The 17507-nt window shown below is 42.6% G+C and overlaps 1 protein-coding gene across 1 annotated transcript in view; it reads left to right on the top strand.

Annotated features, from left to right (window-relative positions):
- The first annotated feature begins 2592 nt into the window (after window positions 1-2592).
- ntf3 (neurotrophin 3) overlaps window positions 2593-17507 on the top strand; it is a 93672-nt gene continuing 78757 nt past the window's right edge. The window contains exon 1 of the mRNA XM_061914226.1: window positions 2593-2760. Within this exon, the coding sequence (XP_061770210.1) occupies window positions 2743-2760 (18 nt within the window). The 5' untranslated portion in view covers window positions 2593-2742. The remainder of the gene's footprint in view (window positions 2761-17507) is intronic.

The following is a 17507-nucleotide window of genomic DNA, read 5'->3' as shown; positions in this document are numbered from 1 at the left end:
CAAAAGGGTTCTACTCATTTAAGTGTTAAAAAATAAATTATAAATTTTTTTACTGTTTACTTTGAACACAATAATCTCGAGATCAACTTCAGATCTATCCGTCAATTATAAGTTTTATTGCTGTTTATGTCTTTTGTTTGTTCATTTTAGGCCTTTCTTTAAAAAAAAACTGCTCAGTTTTTTATATAGCAAACACAAAATATGCAACATTTTCCCCCCCAAAAATCTCAAATTGGAAAATTTAACGTGACGCAATTGGAGCCTTGAATAGGTCAATAATTCATAATGACATTGATTTTGATTCATTATTATTTTTTAAGGAAAGAAACAGCCTGCAGGGCAGCTTTGTGTTATTAAAGTAAACATTGCAACATTTTCTTGTTACATTTCACCCAATTGCTCCTTTATATCACTTTTTAAAAATGTTTCAATCGTATTTTTAAAATGTGCCGTGAGGCCGTTAAAAAAATGACCTGTGGGCCGCACTTTGGACACCCTTGTCTTAGAAACACGTAATAAAGGTGTTGATAATAAATGAAACATACTGTCAAACATTATGTCATCACTGCTCTCACCTTCCTTAAACAATAATGTTCAAAAAACAACTTTAAGCTTTGTTTACTGACATATAATATTCATGTTTTCATAACTATTACTGCAAATATCTGACATCGGCCTCCTTGAATACTAATGATGGGTATTGGCCGTAATAAAAACCCCATATTGGTCGATTTTTAACTTGTAGCACAACCCATACAGTATGAAGCATTCGTCGGGGTTTACCTGACGCATGAAACCTGACAAAAACTCGGAGAGGGGATGTACTAACTAACCACTTTTAGAGTGTTGAGTACCTTATGTCACATTGAGTTGTTGACAAACCCCAAGTTGCAGAGACTGTAGCAGGCATTGAATAAGAAAACATAATTTCATGTCCAAAAATGTAAAAATAAAGAAGAAACACAAACCAGGAACCAACAAACTGGAAGCAGGGAACAGGAATCAGGATCCAGGGAATCAGCTAGCAACGACACAACAATACTCCAACACCGAGTGGAGGACAAAGCAGGTTTAAATAGTAACTGGCTGATTGACACCAGGGGTGGCCAGGTGCCAATCAGCCACAGAGCACTCAGGGAGACAACCAGGAAACAGATCCAAAACAAGAGCGCTGACAGGAAATACAACCAACACAGAGGAAAAACTAAAACACAACCAAACTGTCAGGGGCAAGCCTGACACCTTTAAGGCAGGGGTGCCCATTACGTCGATCGCGAGCTACCAGTCGACCGCGGGGGGTGTGTCAGTCGATCTCCAGCCAGGCTTTTAAAAAAAACAGACCTAAAAATTAGTGCTCATCAATCTTCACCAAGACGTCACTTAAATGACATTCACGGTACCGGAGGGTCTTGTGAGATGACGCTGGCTGCTGCAAGATCATTATTATGAAAATATGACCGAGAGGAGGAAGGCGAGAAACACTTTTTATTTCAAGACTCTCGCACCGTACCTTCCGTCAAAACTCTAAAGGCCGACTGCACATTTCCTATCTTCACAATGAAAGCCCTGCTTCATGCTGCCTGCGCTAACTAAATACAGAGTCTCGGAAAACTGGCGTGCACAAGCGATCCCTCAGAAAGCTGGCTTGCACATCACTTGTGCACGCCAGCTTTCCGAGACTCTTATTTTGTTAGCGCAGGCATCATGAAGCAGGGCTTTTATTGTGAAGATAGGAAATGTGCAGTCGGCCTTTAGAGTTTTGACGGAAGGGACGGCGCGAAAGTCCGTTGAAATAAAAAGTGTTTCTCGCCTTCCTCTCTGTCATTTTTTCATAATAATGAACTGGCAGTAGCCAGCGTCATCTCACAAGACCCTCGGGTGCCGTGAATGTCAATCAAGCAAGCTACGGAATTTGCCGCCAATGTTTTTCTTGTAAAGTGTATGGAAGCTGGATGAATTAGATGCCAAAAACCAACCACTTTCATGTGGTATTGTACAGAAAGGACAACTTTTTTTCTCCTCCATTTGAAAATGTGGGCGTTATCATCATTACTGTCTGATTCCACTCAATGCAAGTCATCAGAATCAGGTAATACACCAACTTATATTCTTGTCTTTGTGACAGAAAGACATCTATATGTGTTACACATGCTTGTATTATCATTAAACACATTTAACTTGTTTACAAAAATGTCTCTTTCATAAATAAATAAATATAAATGATATATATAAATGAGGTAGATCCCCTCGAGTTGGTCAATTGAAAAGTAGCTCGCCTGCAGAAAAAGTGTGGCCACCCCTGCCTTAAACTGTGTTTTGTGGCAATTCCAACTTTGACCACAGCCTGGGTCGCGACACAGAGTGGCGCTTTTCACCATTTTCAGCAGACTGCCTTGCAAAAATAATCAACCCACCCTCTTCCTCCTACGTGAGATCCCCCTGACTGCACCTGTGCACTTTTAGGATAATCGGGGTGGACTTTTGGGCGCACGGAGGCCATCTGTCCTGCATCAGAGAGAGTATGTGTGGATTATGTTGGACGGGGTGAGACAGGGAGAGAGAGAGAGAGAGAGAGAGAGAGAATTACACACCCTGATCCTCTCCGCTCCAGAAGCAGAGCGGCAGGCAGGCAGGCAGGCAGACTGCAGCCCTCCTCAGTGAGAGAAGTTTTGGCCCAAGGATTCGGTCCTAGAATGAGATGACCTTCATGTCGACTCTGTTGGATACTAACCGGCCGATGCTATGGTTGCCTTTCTTACGGTAGGAAACTTTTCATTTTTTTAACCCGCCAGACGATCACACCAACTTGAAATGTTGGCGCCAAGTGGTAAGCGCGACATTGCACACAAAAAGTGGTCTATGAAGCCAGTTTGGTGTCCAACACTGAGCTTCAGGAGGAGTCATGTGACCTGTGGGAAGACCTGGGTCTTTGTGCAGGTACAGGTCTTGGGTTTCTCCCCTGGAGCGGTGTGGACGTGTTCTAGGGAGTGGACCTGCTTGTCTTTTTGGAAGAATCAATCCTAGTCCAGCCGAATATTTGGACTGATAGGATGTAAAGAGCAGCTAACCCTTCACACACCTTGAAGAACTTGTTCACATATCTCCTGGTAACACTTTTAAAGACTTTGTTGAAACTTCACTTTCACTCCTCCAGCGGTTCACCACCGTTTTGATGTCGGGGCCCAATAAAATATTAACAGTCATCTTACTCTTGATTTGAATCATATTCAATAATTATATGTAACTTACTAACAGTTTAAAAGAATGTCTTAGTCACAAAGATTATTTTTAAGGCTTAGGTCAGGCGGATTACAAAAAATAAACAAATATACTTCATAAAAAGGGAGTAATGAAAACATTACTTTCCATGCAATTATGCATAATTAGATTATAAATAAATCAACAGTAATAGATAATAAGTGTGAATGAAAATGCAGCTTTAACACTTTAGTCATAATTTTTGTGCCAAAGAAATTTATTTAGGATTTTAGCTCTAAGCTGCTGGACTTCTGCCGCCAGTGGTGGAAAAGTGTATTACAACTGAGTACACCGCTGAAAAACCACAACGGTTAAGAAACACTGACCTAAAATATATATTCTGGCTGTGAAGATGAAAAAGTTAGCTCACACTTTCGTATGGGGAACATATGAACCATTCATTAGTTGCTTATTAACATTAAAATTACTAACACATTGGCTGTTAATTAGTCAATATTAAGTACTTGTTCATGCTTTATTCTGCATGGCCTCATTATAAAACCAGTAAACCATTAACTAAGTCTTCCCTAACCCTAACCCCAAATCAAAAATCTAACCCCAACCCTACTCCTACTCCTAACCCATATCCCAACCCTGATCCCAACCCTATGTAAATATGAAACTAATTAATGGTTCCTATGTTCCCCAAACTAAAGTGTTACCAAAAGTTAACTTGTGTTATTAATCACAACTAGGGGTGGGCAAATTAATGCGTTAATTACGCGTTAACTCATCAATCTATTAACGCCGACAATTATTTTATCGCACATTTGCGTATGTTGTTTACATGCTTTTATTTTGTTAACGCCTTTTCTTAACAAGATGGCGTCGCCCGGCGTCGAGGGGCTCTTGGTAAAGATGGAACATTTGGCAAAAATACCGGACAATTCTGCAAATTTCATGGCTGGCTTACAGCGTGGTCACTCCGGGATCACTTACGACCGCCAGACAATTCTGGATGTGGATAGATCGGGCCGTTTTGGACTGAATGAGGCGTGCTTGCTAGACCGGCTAGCTAGCATGGGAATACTTTGCCGGCTACATCCAGCGGCCTGTGAAGCAGCAGAGTATATGTGTTGTCTGTCTATTTATGAATAATGCAGACCAGGAGTGTTGGCTGAGTTCTTAACGTTTGCTTTCAGAGCGTGCATATCACAACATACAAGATGCCGTCATGGCGACACAACCTATACCGGGCTACCGCGCATGCTCGTCACTCCTGTTGCATGCTGGGTAGGGTAGTTCTTTTATTCCCTGGCTCATAACATCACAATATAGTACCATGTATATGATGCGTTCAGTTTATCAAAGCACCAAGCAAACAATCGGAAAATTCCCATCATATCAATTCCTAGATATGGTCATAATTATTTTAAGTGCACTACGCAGAATAAACACAACATTATTAATATTGCTACTACGGATAATTTGATCAAAAATTCCCTAAAACAGCCCACTACCTATAATATAGGTTTTTTAAACATAAGATCCCTGATAAAAAAAATGTTTCTGCTGTTACCTCAGAAATTGGCTGTTCAGATGTTATGATTGTGGCTCAGAGATTTGTATGTAGATTATATTTATTTTCCATAACAAACAGGATAACTTAAATACCCTGGCAGTGGCAATAAGCTTAAATGTTTGTATTTACATTTTTGGAGTTGATTTTCATAAAATATGCTATTTAACTGCTACTGTTTAACAAGGACTGATTTAAATTGTGTTTGCACAACAAATGTTTTGGCGCTTTTGTTCATGTGGGAGAATATTCCAATAAAGGTGCACTACACACTACTTTTGAATTCATTATTGGGCTTTGCATATTCAATGCAGTTAATCGCGATTAATCGGAGAAATAGTGCGATTAACTTCGATTAACATTTTTAATCGTTGCCCAGCCCTAATCACAACATTTATTGCATGATTAGTCATGCAATTTATTTTGAGGGTAGAAGCTCGTTGACTTTAGCGGACACGGTCAGTGATCAGATCGATGCAAGTGTCAGTAACAAAGTGAGTGAGGAGACTGTGACACATTTCACTCCAAAATGCATCCAGAAAAGAACTTCAGATAAAACTTAAGTTTTGTGCAAATAAACGACAAATAAAATGATTAAAAAGGTCCAGACAATAAAATTGCATCTGTGTACAAATATTGGAAGTTTGAATGGTGCAAGTGATGACTGGCCTGATTAATTATGATTCATGCAAAACGTGACTGAAAGTGAATCATTAGAAAGTCCCGGTTTATGTACAACTTTCCTCCAAACTAATGGAGAGGAAATATATGCTAGCAACAATCGTGTACTTCCAAACACGACATTGTACATGAAGGTCGACACCTCTGCACATGTACTTCCAACAATGTGAGGACATCACAACCCTGCAGCAAGTAAACAAAGACTTATTTCTATGGACATTCTTTTTCATTGCAAAAGGCGGTGAAACAGTCCAAAAGTCAAATGTAAATAGCAGCAAAAAAAACAACACAAGTTCTGTGGTTTCTGTTACTACTGAGTTGGGCGCTCAGCCAACAATTTGAAGCCCAGATGTTGTTTTGCAATTGATATTACGGACTTGAAGGACCAAGTCTTGGGTCCCCAGGAGGACTACAAGTGTGAGTTTGGAGCATTACGAGAAAAACAAGAGTTCCTTTTTTCAAAACGTTGTTTTCCTTTCATGCAGCAAAAATGTCAGATAGACTGTAAGAAGACGACAGGGAATTCTAATTGGTTTCATGCTGGAGGTCTGCTGGTCAGTACAGTAGGTTGGTCCCCAGTGTACAGTAGGTTGTCACCAGAGTACAGTAGGTTGATGACCAGTGTACAGTAGGTTGGTCACCAGCGTACAGTAGGTTGGTCCCCAGTGTACAGTAGGTTGTCACCAGCGTACAGTAGGTTGATGACCAGCGTACAGTAGGTTGGTCACTAGCGTACAGTAGGTTGGTCACCAGCGTACAGTAGGTTGGTGACCAGCGTACAGTAGGTTGGTGACCAGTGTACAGTAGGTTGGTCACCAGCATACAGTAGTTTGGTTTCCAGTGTACAGTATGTTGGCCACCAGCATACAGTAGGTTGGTCACCAGTGTACAGTAGGTTGTCACCAGCGTACAGTAGGTTGATGACCAGTGTACAGTAGGTTGGTCACCAGCATACAGTAGTTTGGTTTCCAGTGTACAGTATGTTGGCCACCAGCATACAGTAGGTTGGTCACCAGTGTACAGTAGGTTGTCACCAGCGTACAGTAGGTTGATGACCAGCGTACAGTAGGTTGTCACCGGCGTACAGTAGGTTGGTGACCAGTGTACAGTAGGTTGGTCACCAGCATACAGTAGTTTGGTTTCCAGTGTACAGTATGTTGGCCACCAGCATACAGTAGGTTGGTCACCGGTGTACAGTAGGTTGGTGACCAGCGTACAGTAGGTTGCTGACCAGTGTACAGTAGGTTGGTGACCAGTGTACAGTAGGTCGGTGACCAGCGTACAGTATGTCGGTCACTTGCATACTTATAGGTTGGTCACCAGCGTACAGTAGGTTGGTGACCAGTGTACAGTAGGTTGGTGACCAGTGTACAGTATGTTGGTCACCAGCGTACAGTAGTTTGGTTTCCAGTGTACAGTAGGTTGGTCACCAGCGTACAGTAGGTTGGTGACCAGCGTACAGTATGTTGGTCACCAGCGTACAGTATGTTGGTGACCAGCGTACAGTAGGTTGGTGACCAGTGTACAGTATGTTGGTCCGCAGCGTACAGTAGGTTGGTGACCAGCATACAGTAGTTTGGTTTCCAGTGTACAGTAGGTTGGTCACCAGCATACAGCAGGTTGGTGACCAGCATACAGTAGGTTGGTGACCAGTGTACAGTAGGTTGGCCACCAGTGTACAGTAGGTTGGTCACCAGCATACAGCAGGTTGGTGACCAGCGTATAGTAGGTTGGTCACCAGCATACAGCAGGTTGGTGACCAGCGTACAGTAGGTTGGTCACCAGCGTACAGTAGGTTGGTGACCAGCATACAGTATGTTGGTCACCAGCGTACAGTAGGTTGGTGACCAGCGTACAGTATGTTGGTCACCAGCGTACAGTATGTTGGTCCCCAGCATACAGTAGGTTGGTGACCAGCGTACAGTAGGTTGGTGACCGGCATACAGTAGTTTGGTTTCCAGTGTACAGTATGTTGGCCACCAGCGTACAGTAGGTTGGTCACCAGCGTACAGTATGTTGGCCACCAGCGTACAGTAGGTTGGTGACCAGCGTACAGTAGGTTGGTGACCAGCGTACAGTAGGTTGGTGACCAGCATACAGTAGGTTGGTGACGGCATACAGTAGTTTGGTTTCCAGTGTACAGTATGTTGGCCACCAGTGTACAGTAGGTTGGTGACCAGCGTACAGTAGGTTGGTGACCAGCGTACAGTAGGTTGGTGACCAGCGTACAGTAGGTAGGTGACCAGCGTACAGTAGGTTGGTGACCAGCGTACAGTAGGTTGGTGACCAGCGTACAGTAGGTAGGTGACCAGCGTACAGTAGGTAGGTGACCAGCGTACAGTAGGTTGGTGACCAGCGTACAGTAGGTTGGTGACCAGCGTACAGTAGGTAGGTGACCAGCGTACAGTATGTAGAGGTGTGATGCAGGCTGAGGAATTAGGGCGCAGAGAGGTCTGTCTACTTTATAGAGTATTAAAAAGGGCTTGAAGGCGCCCCAGGTTGCGTGCGAGCAGGAGACAGCTGGGACTATTCACTGTAACATCCACTCTTTCATTGCAGCACAGGAATGAGACGTGTGAAGTTGAACAAGGTCATACGTGACAAGTCACCACTTGATGGTATCGATAAGATAAGACTGTGGGGCTGCTGTGGATGACCCAAATTTGGGCTTTGCATGTTAGAAGGCGAGTAAAATATAGATGACTTACAATCAGCGAGCAGGAAGACTGCCAAGGGAGTGACTTCATGGCGGAAGTGACTTCAAGTGTGTTAAATGATGTTTACTTTGGAAGGAGAAGAAACATCTCCGCCACACTTTGTGTTGCAAGAGCGATGGCGTACTTCACTGAAGATGGAGGAAAATAAAGATGAAGTGTGCCAGACCTCTCACACCTCTTTTACATTTGCAAAAGTCTACGGACACCAACACTCTCTTTTCCAGAATATAGGACCGGTATATTAACCGCACACACTGAATTTTAGGGGGGAAAAATAATGTTTCCATATACTCGCCACAGATATATATCCTTTGAAATGAACTATTTACACATAAATATTCTCTAAAGGTTAATTTATATACCTAAATTGTTACACGGCAGCAAAACGGCTGATGAAACAAAACAGAAGTCATGGTCATGGAGTCACTGGCTGTGCAAGCTGGCTCTACAATCAGCTAAACAGACTCAACAACTCCACGCTGACGTTTTGCTGAATTTACTGAGGAATTTGTGAAAGTGAAACAATACAAAAAGAATGCCGTTGTAAGTTAATAATGTGAACTACTAACAACCTACTCAGTGGCTTAGTGGTTAGAGTTCAAACCCCGACCAAGTCATACCAAAGACTATAACAATGGGAGCCATTACCTCCCTGCTTGGCACTCAGCATCAAGCCTTGGAATTGGGGGTGAAATCGCCAAAAATGATTCCCGGGCGCGGCCACTGCTGCTGCTCACTGCTCTCCTCACCTCCCAGAGGGTGAACAAGGGGATGGGTCAAATAAGAGGACACATTTCACCACACCTAGTGTGTGTGTGTCTGTGTGTGTGTGTGTGAGACAATCATTGCTACTTTAACTGAACTTTAACTAATGCGTAAACATGTTAGCATATTAGCTCATGCTAGCGACGCAAACATGCATGAAAACACTCCAACACACATCACACCTGGGACGCTTTAGTACCAGGGTCGGGAACCTTTTTTGCTGAGAGAGCCATACAAGTGAAATATTTCAAAAAGTATTTCCGTGAGAGCCATACAATATTTTTTTTAAGACTGAATACAACGACGGTGTAAATGCGTGCATTTTTAAGTAAGACCAACATTTTTAGAGTATAATACGTCTCTTATTTTTTTAGTCACATTGTTATTCTGAAACTAACCAGCAGTAAATATAATAATTCTTACCATTAATGCGACTTCTTGAACAGGTACGGTAGAAACCGGATGGATGGATTAAAATGCATTACAATGTTTTATATTTTGAACGTTATTTTTGATACTGTGATTACCAGCGGAATTATTCATTATTTATCGTGTTAAGCGATGTCAGCTAAGATTGATCCGAGACCCAGGTGCAGTCATTACGGATTGAACTTTCACAGTATCATGTTAGACCCGCTCGACATCCATTGCTTTCCTCCTCTCCAAGGTTCTCATAGTCATCATTGTCACCGACGTCCCACTGGGTGTGAGTTTTCCTTGCCCTTATGTGGGCCTACCCAGGATGTCGTAGTGGTTTGTGCAGCCCTTTGAGACACTAGTGATTTAAGGCTATATAAGTAAACGTTGATTGATTGATCACAAGAACCACATCTGGCTCTAGAGCCATAGGTTCCCTACCCCTGCTTTAGTAAGCTACAATTGTTTTAGTTATATTGTAAAACTTACAGTGTTTAGAGCGAAGAATAAAAAACATCCATACAAGTAGAACCGTTATGGACGACTAGAAGATGGAACGCCACTTCTACGTCCAGTTGAAAGCTCTGAATTGAAGGACACTGCAGCACTTGCAGTGAGCAAACTTGTCCAAAAGATGGCGCTATAGCCCAATCAATAAGGTACTATCTATAAAACACATTTTCAGTATATTTGCTTGGATCTTTCCAACTAGTCAGATATTATCTGTATGGTTTTATAAGCTGCATGGTTCAGAATGTTGGACAAAAATGAGTGCCTCATAGTCCGGAATTTACGGTACTTTATTGTGGAGCTCTCACATGACAATGTTTATGTCACTGTTGTCGTGACTAAAATGATCACAGTTGTTTTTATTATTATTATTATTATTGTGGAATGAAATGCTCTCACAACTGATATGTTTTTCTCTCACATACACTACGGAAACGCTCTTATACACACTACTGAAACACTCATACACACTACTAAAATGCTCTCACATAAATAACTGAAATGTTTTTCGCTCACACACTACTGAAACACTCATACACACTACTGAAATACTCTCACATACACTACTGAAATGCTCTCACATAAACAACTGAAATGATTTTCTCTCACACACAAACTACTGAAACACTCATACACACTACTGAAATGCTCTCACATAAACAACTGAAATGTTTTTCTCTCACACACACACTACTGAAACACTCTAATACACACTACTGAAACACTCATACACACTGCTGAAATACTCTTACATAAACAACTAAAATGTTTTTTTGTCTCACACGCACTCACACGCAAGAGACAACATTTTCAGTGGTATGTGTGCAAGGATTTCAGTTATGTGTATGAGAGCAACTTACAAGTTTGTATGAGAGAGGTTGCATTCCGGTTCCGCCCCTTTTCAGACAATTTTTTTTTTAAAGCGAAGTTGTTTGTGAAAAAAATGTCTGCCTAACTGCCAACGAGTAGCCAAGGCAGGAGCTATACATCATAAATTGAGGGCTTCAGTGGAGAATACAAGAACACTTTCAATGCAACAAGGGTAGGCCTGCAACCGTGGTGCTTTGGAGCTTTCTCCTCCCGAAATCCAAGCAGCCTGGAGAAATCGTTCCGTTGCGAGTGTGCACCTCAGCATTATCAAGCGCAACGTTTCAACTCATGAACATCGGGGCAAAAGGAGGAAAAGGTCATTAAACATAATTGAATGCTAAATTATTGTTGAATCCCACGAAATGTAAGGCAACATGGCATTGTAGTGCGCTACAATGGTAACATGTCGAAATGTGAATCACGTCCTGGTACGTAAGTAGCCGATCAAATAATAATAATGGCTTACGTTTATTTAGCGCTTTTCTATCGACTAGATAAGGTGTCCCCAAACAACGGCCCGCGGGCTGGTTATGTTTTTTGTATGTATGTGAAAGCATTTCAGTAGTGTATGTGAGAGCATTTCAGTAGTGTATGTGAGAGCATTTCAGTAGTGTGTGCGAGAGAAAAACATTTCAGTTGTTTATGTGAAAGCATTTCAGTCGTGTATGTGAGAGGTCATTCTGAATAATGTCCCTAACGGCCCCTCATACAAAGTGCTTTGAGTACCTTGAAGGTAGAAAAGCGCCATACAAGTATAACCCATTTACCATTTATAGCATGTGCCACTTCTCGCTTTTCCTTATCCTGATATTATTATTACTTGGCAAAAAGCGGAGGTTGTGGTCATCACAAACATTGATGACTTGTGGCCCTAGCTACTGCTCACTGTTTGTGGACGTCCAGAAGTTAAAGGACCTATTAGGATTTCTTTTCTACATGTGAAAGAAGTCTTTGGGGTCCGCACAGCATGAAATTGTGGTTCTTCTGTGAAAAATGTGCATGGATTTAGTTTTACAGACTTATTTTTACAAGGCCCTTTTTTGGCTCCCTTTCAAAACAGCTGCTTTTCAGAGGCGGAGTTGTTAGACGCAAATGGTTGTGTCCTCAGCACCCGCCTGTCAGCTTTTAAGCTTCCCTGATTTTATTGTGCTACAAGCCATCTCTTTCTCCACAACACAACATCCCAGATAATAAAGCAAGATCAGATGTGGGCAGACAAAAGCGAGGAAGGAAGCCAAGCTGATGTACAGGTCTATGTACAGAGTCTGACTTTCTAATGCCAGATCCTGGACGGATACATCTACATGTGTATATTGACAACAGGTGATGACGAACCCCAAGATGCAGAGAAGGCGGCAGGCATTGGGCAAGAAAACATAATTTAATGTCCAAAATTTAAAAAAATAAAGAAGAAACACAAACCAAAAACTGGGAGGACAAACTGGAAACAGGGAACCAGCAAACAGAAACTAGGAACAAACAAGCTGGAAGCAGGGGAACAAAAAGACAGTGAGCTACCGAATATAGCTTACCCCTACCGCTACCCAGACATCGACACGACCAGTAGAAATGACAATAATCCAGCCCAGACCGGATGGGAAGGCAGGCTCAAATAGCAGCTGGCTGATTGACACCAGGTGTGGCCAGGTACCAATCAGCCACAGCTGAGGGTATACAGCACTCAGGGAGACAAACAGGAAACAAAACCAAAACAAGAGTGCTTACAGGAAATACCACACACACACGAAAAACTAAGACATAGTCAAACTGTCAGGGACAAGCCTGACAAACAATAGGCTTTTCTCTTCAATACAATGTCAATAACTCTGCTGCACAGCTGCTTCAAGTAATAAACAACAGAAGCTAAAGGCTAAACTACTTAGGTAATAACAGATTATATGCCTTACCCGTCCTTTGCCAAACACAGTAGGCACTGATCCAATTAAAACTAGTTTTTAGGAAAATCATTCTTTATTTTGCCGGAGGACAGTTATGCTATTGTCTTAAAGTAGAAGGCTAAGCTAGTCACACAACTGGAGTTATCATTGCAAATGAATCATTCACACATTTTAACTTAATGTTGTTAATTACCGTTTTATTATCTCCTCGATTGCCCTAAATAGTAGTCACGGAGCACGCCTTTAAAAATACTTTTCCGGAAAATCCATCATTTAATAAAAGTTTGAGTGCGAAGCAGGACACTTCCTGTCAAAGACTAGAAGCACTTTTTTAGCCAGGAATTTGTTGCTTCTTCCGACGGGACTGGAGGGTTGACTGGTGTCCTGTGTTGGGTAATACCACCATCACAGTCGTCTAAACCAGGGGTGCCCATTTAGCGGCCCAAATAAGGTTGGGGCTGTCCCTTAGAGATAGGGTGAGAAGCTCTGCCATCCGGGAGGAACTCAAAGTAAAGCCGCTGCTCCTCCACATGGAGAGGAGCCAGATGAGGTGGTTCGGGCATCTGGTCAGGATGCCACCCGAACGCCTCCCTAGGGAGGTGTTTAGGGCACGTCCAACCGGTAGGAGGCCACGGGGAAGACCCAGGACACGTTGGGAAGACTATGTCTCCCGGCTGGCCTGGGAACGCCTCGGGATCCCCCGGGAAGAGCTAGACGAAGTGGCTGGGGAGAGGGAAGTCTGGGTTTCCCTGCTTAGGCTGTTGCCCCCGCGACCCGACCTCGGATAAGCGGAAGAAGATGGATGTGTCGGATGCTTCGTTCCATTTTGACGCAGATGACACGGTCATATATCGTCCATCTCCCGTTGTGCGAACTTTGAGCTCCGACAGTCAGCTTTTGATGTTGTTCAGTCCCAGCTGACTCACAACAATATGAGGTGCTGATTTTCAAATGGGAAACGACTGCCATTGAGCAACCCAAAAATATCAACTGCTCCTAAGGTTGAACTTGAAATGGTCACAACATTTAAAGGCCTACTGAAATGAGATGTTCTTATTTAAACGGGGATAGCAGCTCCGTTCTATGTGTCATACTTCATCATTTCCCCATATTTTTGCTGAAAGGATTTAGTAGAGAACATCCAGCATAAAGTTCGCAACTTTTGCTCGCTAATTAAAAAGCCTTGCCTGTACTCAGTGGCCTAGTGGTTAGAGTGTCCGCCCTGAGATGGGTAGGTCGTGAGTTCAAACCCCGGCCGAGTCATACCAAAGACTATAAAAATGGGAGCCATTACCTCCCTGCTTGGCACTTAGCACCAAGGGTTGGAATTGGGGGTTAAATCACCAAAAATGATTCCCGGGCGCTGCACCGCTGCTGCTCACTGCTCCCCTCATCTCCCAGGGGGTGACCAAGGGTGATGGGTCAAATGCAGAGAATAATTTCGCCACATCTAGAGAGTGTGTGACAATCATTGGTACTTTAACTTTAACTTTTAAGTAGCAGACGATGTGCGCGTGACGTCACGGGTTGTGGAGCTCCTCACATCTGAACATTGTTTACAATCATGGCCACCAGCAGCGAGAGCGATTTGGACCGAGAAAGCGACGATTTCCCCAATAATTTGAGCGAGGATGAAACATTCATGGACGAGTTAAGTGAGAGTGAAGGACTAGGGGGGAAAAAAAAAAACTATACAGTGGGAGCAATTCAGATGTTATTAGACAAATAAATACTATACATTTATCACTTTCCTCTGGCATTGTTCCCCTAGCATTCAAAAAAGCGGTTATTCATCCTCGATCCTGACCTCATGGTAAACTACCGACCGGTGTCTCACCTTCCCTTTATTTCAAAAATCCTCGAAAAAATTGTTGCGGGGCAGTTAAATGAACACTTAGCGTCTAACAATCTATGTGAAACCTTTCAATCCGGTTTCAGGGCAAATCACTCCACGGAGACAGCCCTCGCAAAAATTACTAATGATCTATTGCTAACGATGGATTCTGATGCGTCATCTATGTTACTGCTCCTCCATCTTAGCGATGCTTTCGATACCGTCGATCATGATATTTTATTAGAGCGTATCAAAACACGAATTGGTATGTCAGACTTAGCCCTGTCTTGGTTTAACTCTTATCTTACTGTGTTGGATCCGCTTTGGACTGGACTCTCGCGACTGTGTTGGATCCATTATGGATTAAACTTTCACAGTATCATGTTAGACCCGCTCGACATCCATTGCTTTCCTCCTCTCCAAGGTTCTCATGGTCATCATTGTCACCGACGTCCCACTGGGTGTGAGTTTTCCTTGCCCTTATGTGGGCCTACCGAGGGTGTCGTAGTGGTTTGTGTTGTGGTTTGTGCAGCCCTTTGAGACACTAGTGATTCAGGGCTATATAAGTAAACATTGAATGAATTTGCTAGGATAATTCTGTAAAATCCCTTATCTGCCTTTTGTCTTACTAGTGTTTTAGTGAGATTATATGGTCGTACCTGTACAACCTGAAGGTCGACCCCGCACCTTTCTCGACGGGTGGTGGCGATGCCCATCTTTGCCCTTAGCAAGGTACCCACTTTGAAACACTATCTTTCGAAATGATCGCTGCATAATACACTGTACTTTGTGTGTGTGCTCCAATCCAACCGTGTTCGCTTGACCGCTCTGTTCCGTATTAAGGCTTCACAGTCATCTTTGGGAATGTAAATAATGAAACACCGGCTGTGTTTGTGTTGCTAAAGGCGGCCGCAATACACCGCTTCCCACCTACAGCTTTCTTCTTTGACGTCTCCATTATTCATTGAACAAATTGCAAAAGATTCAGCAACACAGATGTCCAGAACACTGTGGAATTATACGATGAAAACAGACGACTTATAGCTGGGAATGGTGCTGAAACAAAATGTCGTCTACAATGTGTGACGTCACCCGCACGCGACATTTTCAACACGACACTTTGCGGGAAATTTTAAATTGCAATTTAGTAAACTAAAGCGGCCGTATTGGCATGTGTTGCAATGTTAATATTTCATCATTGATATATAAACTATCAGACTGCGTGGTGGCTAGTAGTGGCTTTCAGTAGGCCTTTAAGTAGTTGGGAATTGTGATTGATGACAACTCGTCTTTTAAATCTCACTTTGAAAAACGTGTGGTTAAACTAAGAATTTAATTGGGTTTTTTCTTTGGAGACAAGTCCACATTTTCCCTTCAAGTTAGCAAATGCTTGATTCGGACCACTTTTATCCCCTTGCTAGATTATGGAGACTTCCTTTTTCTAACAAAACAGGATGGTTTTTATCACTGCGCCTTATGTTTTATTACTGGTTGTTGTAACCTTGTCCACCATTGCACTTTGAATGCAAACTCTCTCTCCATCTTTTGTCAGCAAGCAGATTTTTCTCCATGGTTGTGTTTGACATATAAATGACTTCTTGGTCTGGTTCCCCATATTTGTGTTCTTCAATGTGTAGAGCAGGGGTGCCCATTACGTCGATCGCGAGCTACCAGTCGACCGCGGAGGGTGTGTCAGTCGATCTCCAGCCAGGCTTTTAAAAAAAAATAGACCTAAAAATGAGTGATCATCAATCTTCACCAAGACGTCACTTAAATGACATTCACGGTACCGGAGGGTCTTGTGAGATGACGCTGGCTGCTGCAAGATCATTATTATGAAAATATGACCGAGAGGAAGGCGAGAAACACTTTTTATTTCAACAGACTCTCGCGCCGTACCTTCCGGCAAAACTCTAAAGGTCGACTGCACATTTTCTATCTTCACAATAAAAGCCCTGCTTCATGCTGCCTGCGCTAACAAAATAAGAGTCTCGGAAAACTGGCGTGCACAAGCGATCCCTCAGAAAGCTGGCGTGCACATCACTTTTGCACACCAGCTTTCCGAGACTCTTATTTCGTTAGCGCAGGCAGCATGAAGCAGGGCTTTTATTGTGAAGATAGGAAATGTGCAGTCGGCCTTTCGAGTTTTGACGGAAGGGACGGCGCGAAAGTCTGTTGAAATAAAAAGTGTTTCTCGCCTTCCTCTCTGTCATTTTTTCATAATAATGAACTGGCAGCAGCCAGCGTCATCTCACAAGACCCTCGGGTGCCGTGAATGTCAATCAAGCAAGCTACGGAATTTGCCGCCAATGTTTTTCTTGTAAAGTGTATGGAAGCTGGATGAATTAGATGCCAAAAACCAACCACTTTCATGTAGTATTGTACAGAAAGGACAACTTTTTTTCTCCTCCATTTGAAAATGTGGGCGTTATCATCATTACTGTCTGATTCCACTCAATGCAAGTCATCAGAATCAGGTAATACACCAACTTATATTCTTGTCTTTGTGACAGAAAGACATCTATATGTGTTACACATGCTTGTATTATCATTAAACACATTTAACTTGTTTACAAAAATGTCTCTTTCATAAATAAATAAATATAAATGATATATATAAATGAGGTAGATCCCCTCGAGTTGGTCAATTGAAAAGTAGCTCGCCTGCAGAAAAAGTGTGGGCACCCCTGGTGTAGAGACTCCAGTCGCTGCAGCTTAAGGTCTCAGGACAATACTACAATGTTTGTTACGAGAGCCAACACAAGTCTTGGACAAAAAGCCTTCAGACTTGCTGCTCCATGGTCTTGGAAGAACTCACAAAAGGATCTGAGGCTACCTGAGCTGATCACTTTGGGGGAATTTCAGGACATTCTAAAGGATGGAGAAACTGTTTCTTTTGGGCATTGTAATTGTTTTTACTCAAACATTTGATACTTTATGTTAATATATGCAAGTCTTTAGTTTTTTAATTGTGGTGTGTAACTGCTGCTGCTTCTGTTCTTAGATGTATTTCTAGGACTTTGTTTTTGCTGCCCTCT

The sequence above is a fragment of the Nerophis ophidion genome, linkage group LG10, assembly GCF_033978795.1.
Source record: "Nerophis ophidion isolate RoL-2023_Sa linkage group LG10, RoL_Noph_v1.0, whole genome shotgun sequence".
NCBI classification, from domain to species: Eukaryota; Metazoa; Chordata; class Actinopteri; order Syngnathiformes; family Syngnathidae; genus Nerophis; species Nerophis ophidion.
This window is presented reverse-complemented; position numbering and strand designations above follow the sequence as displayed.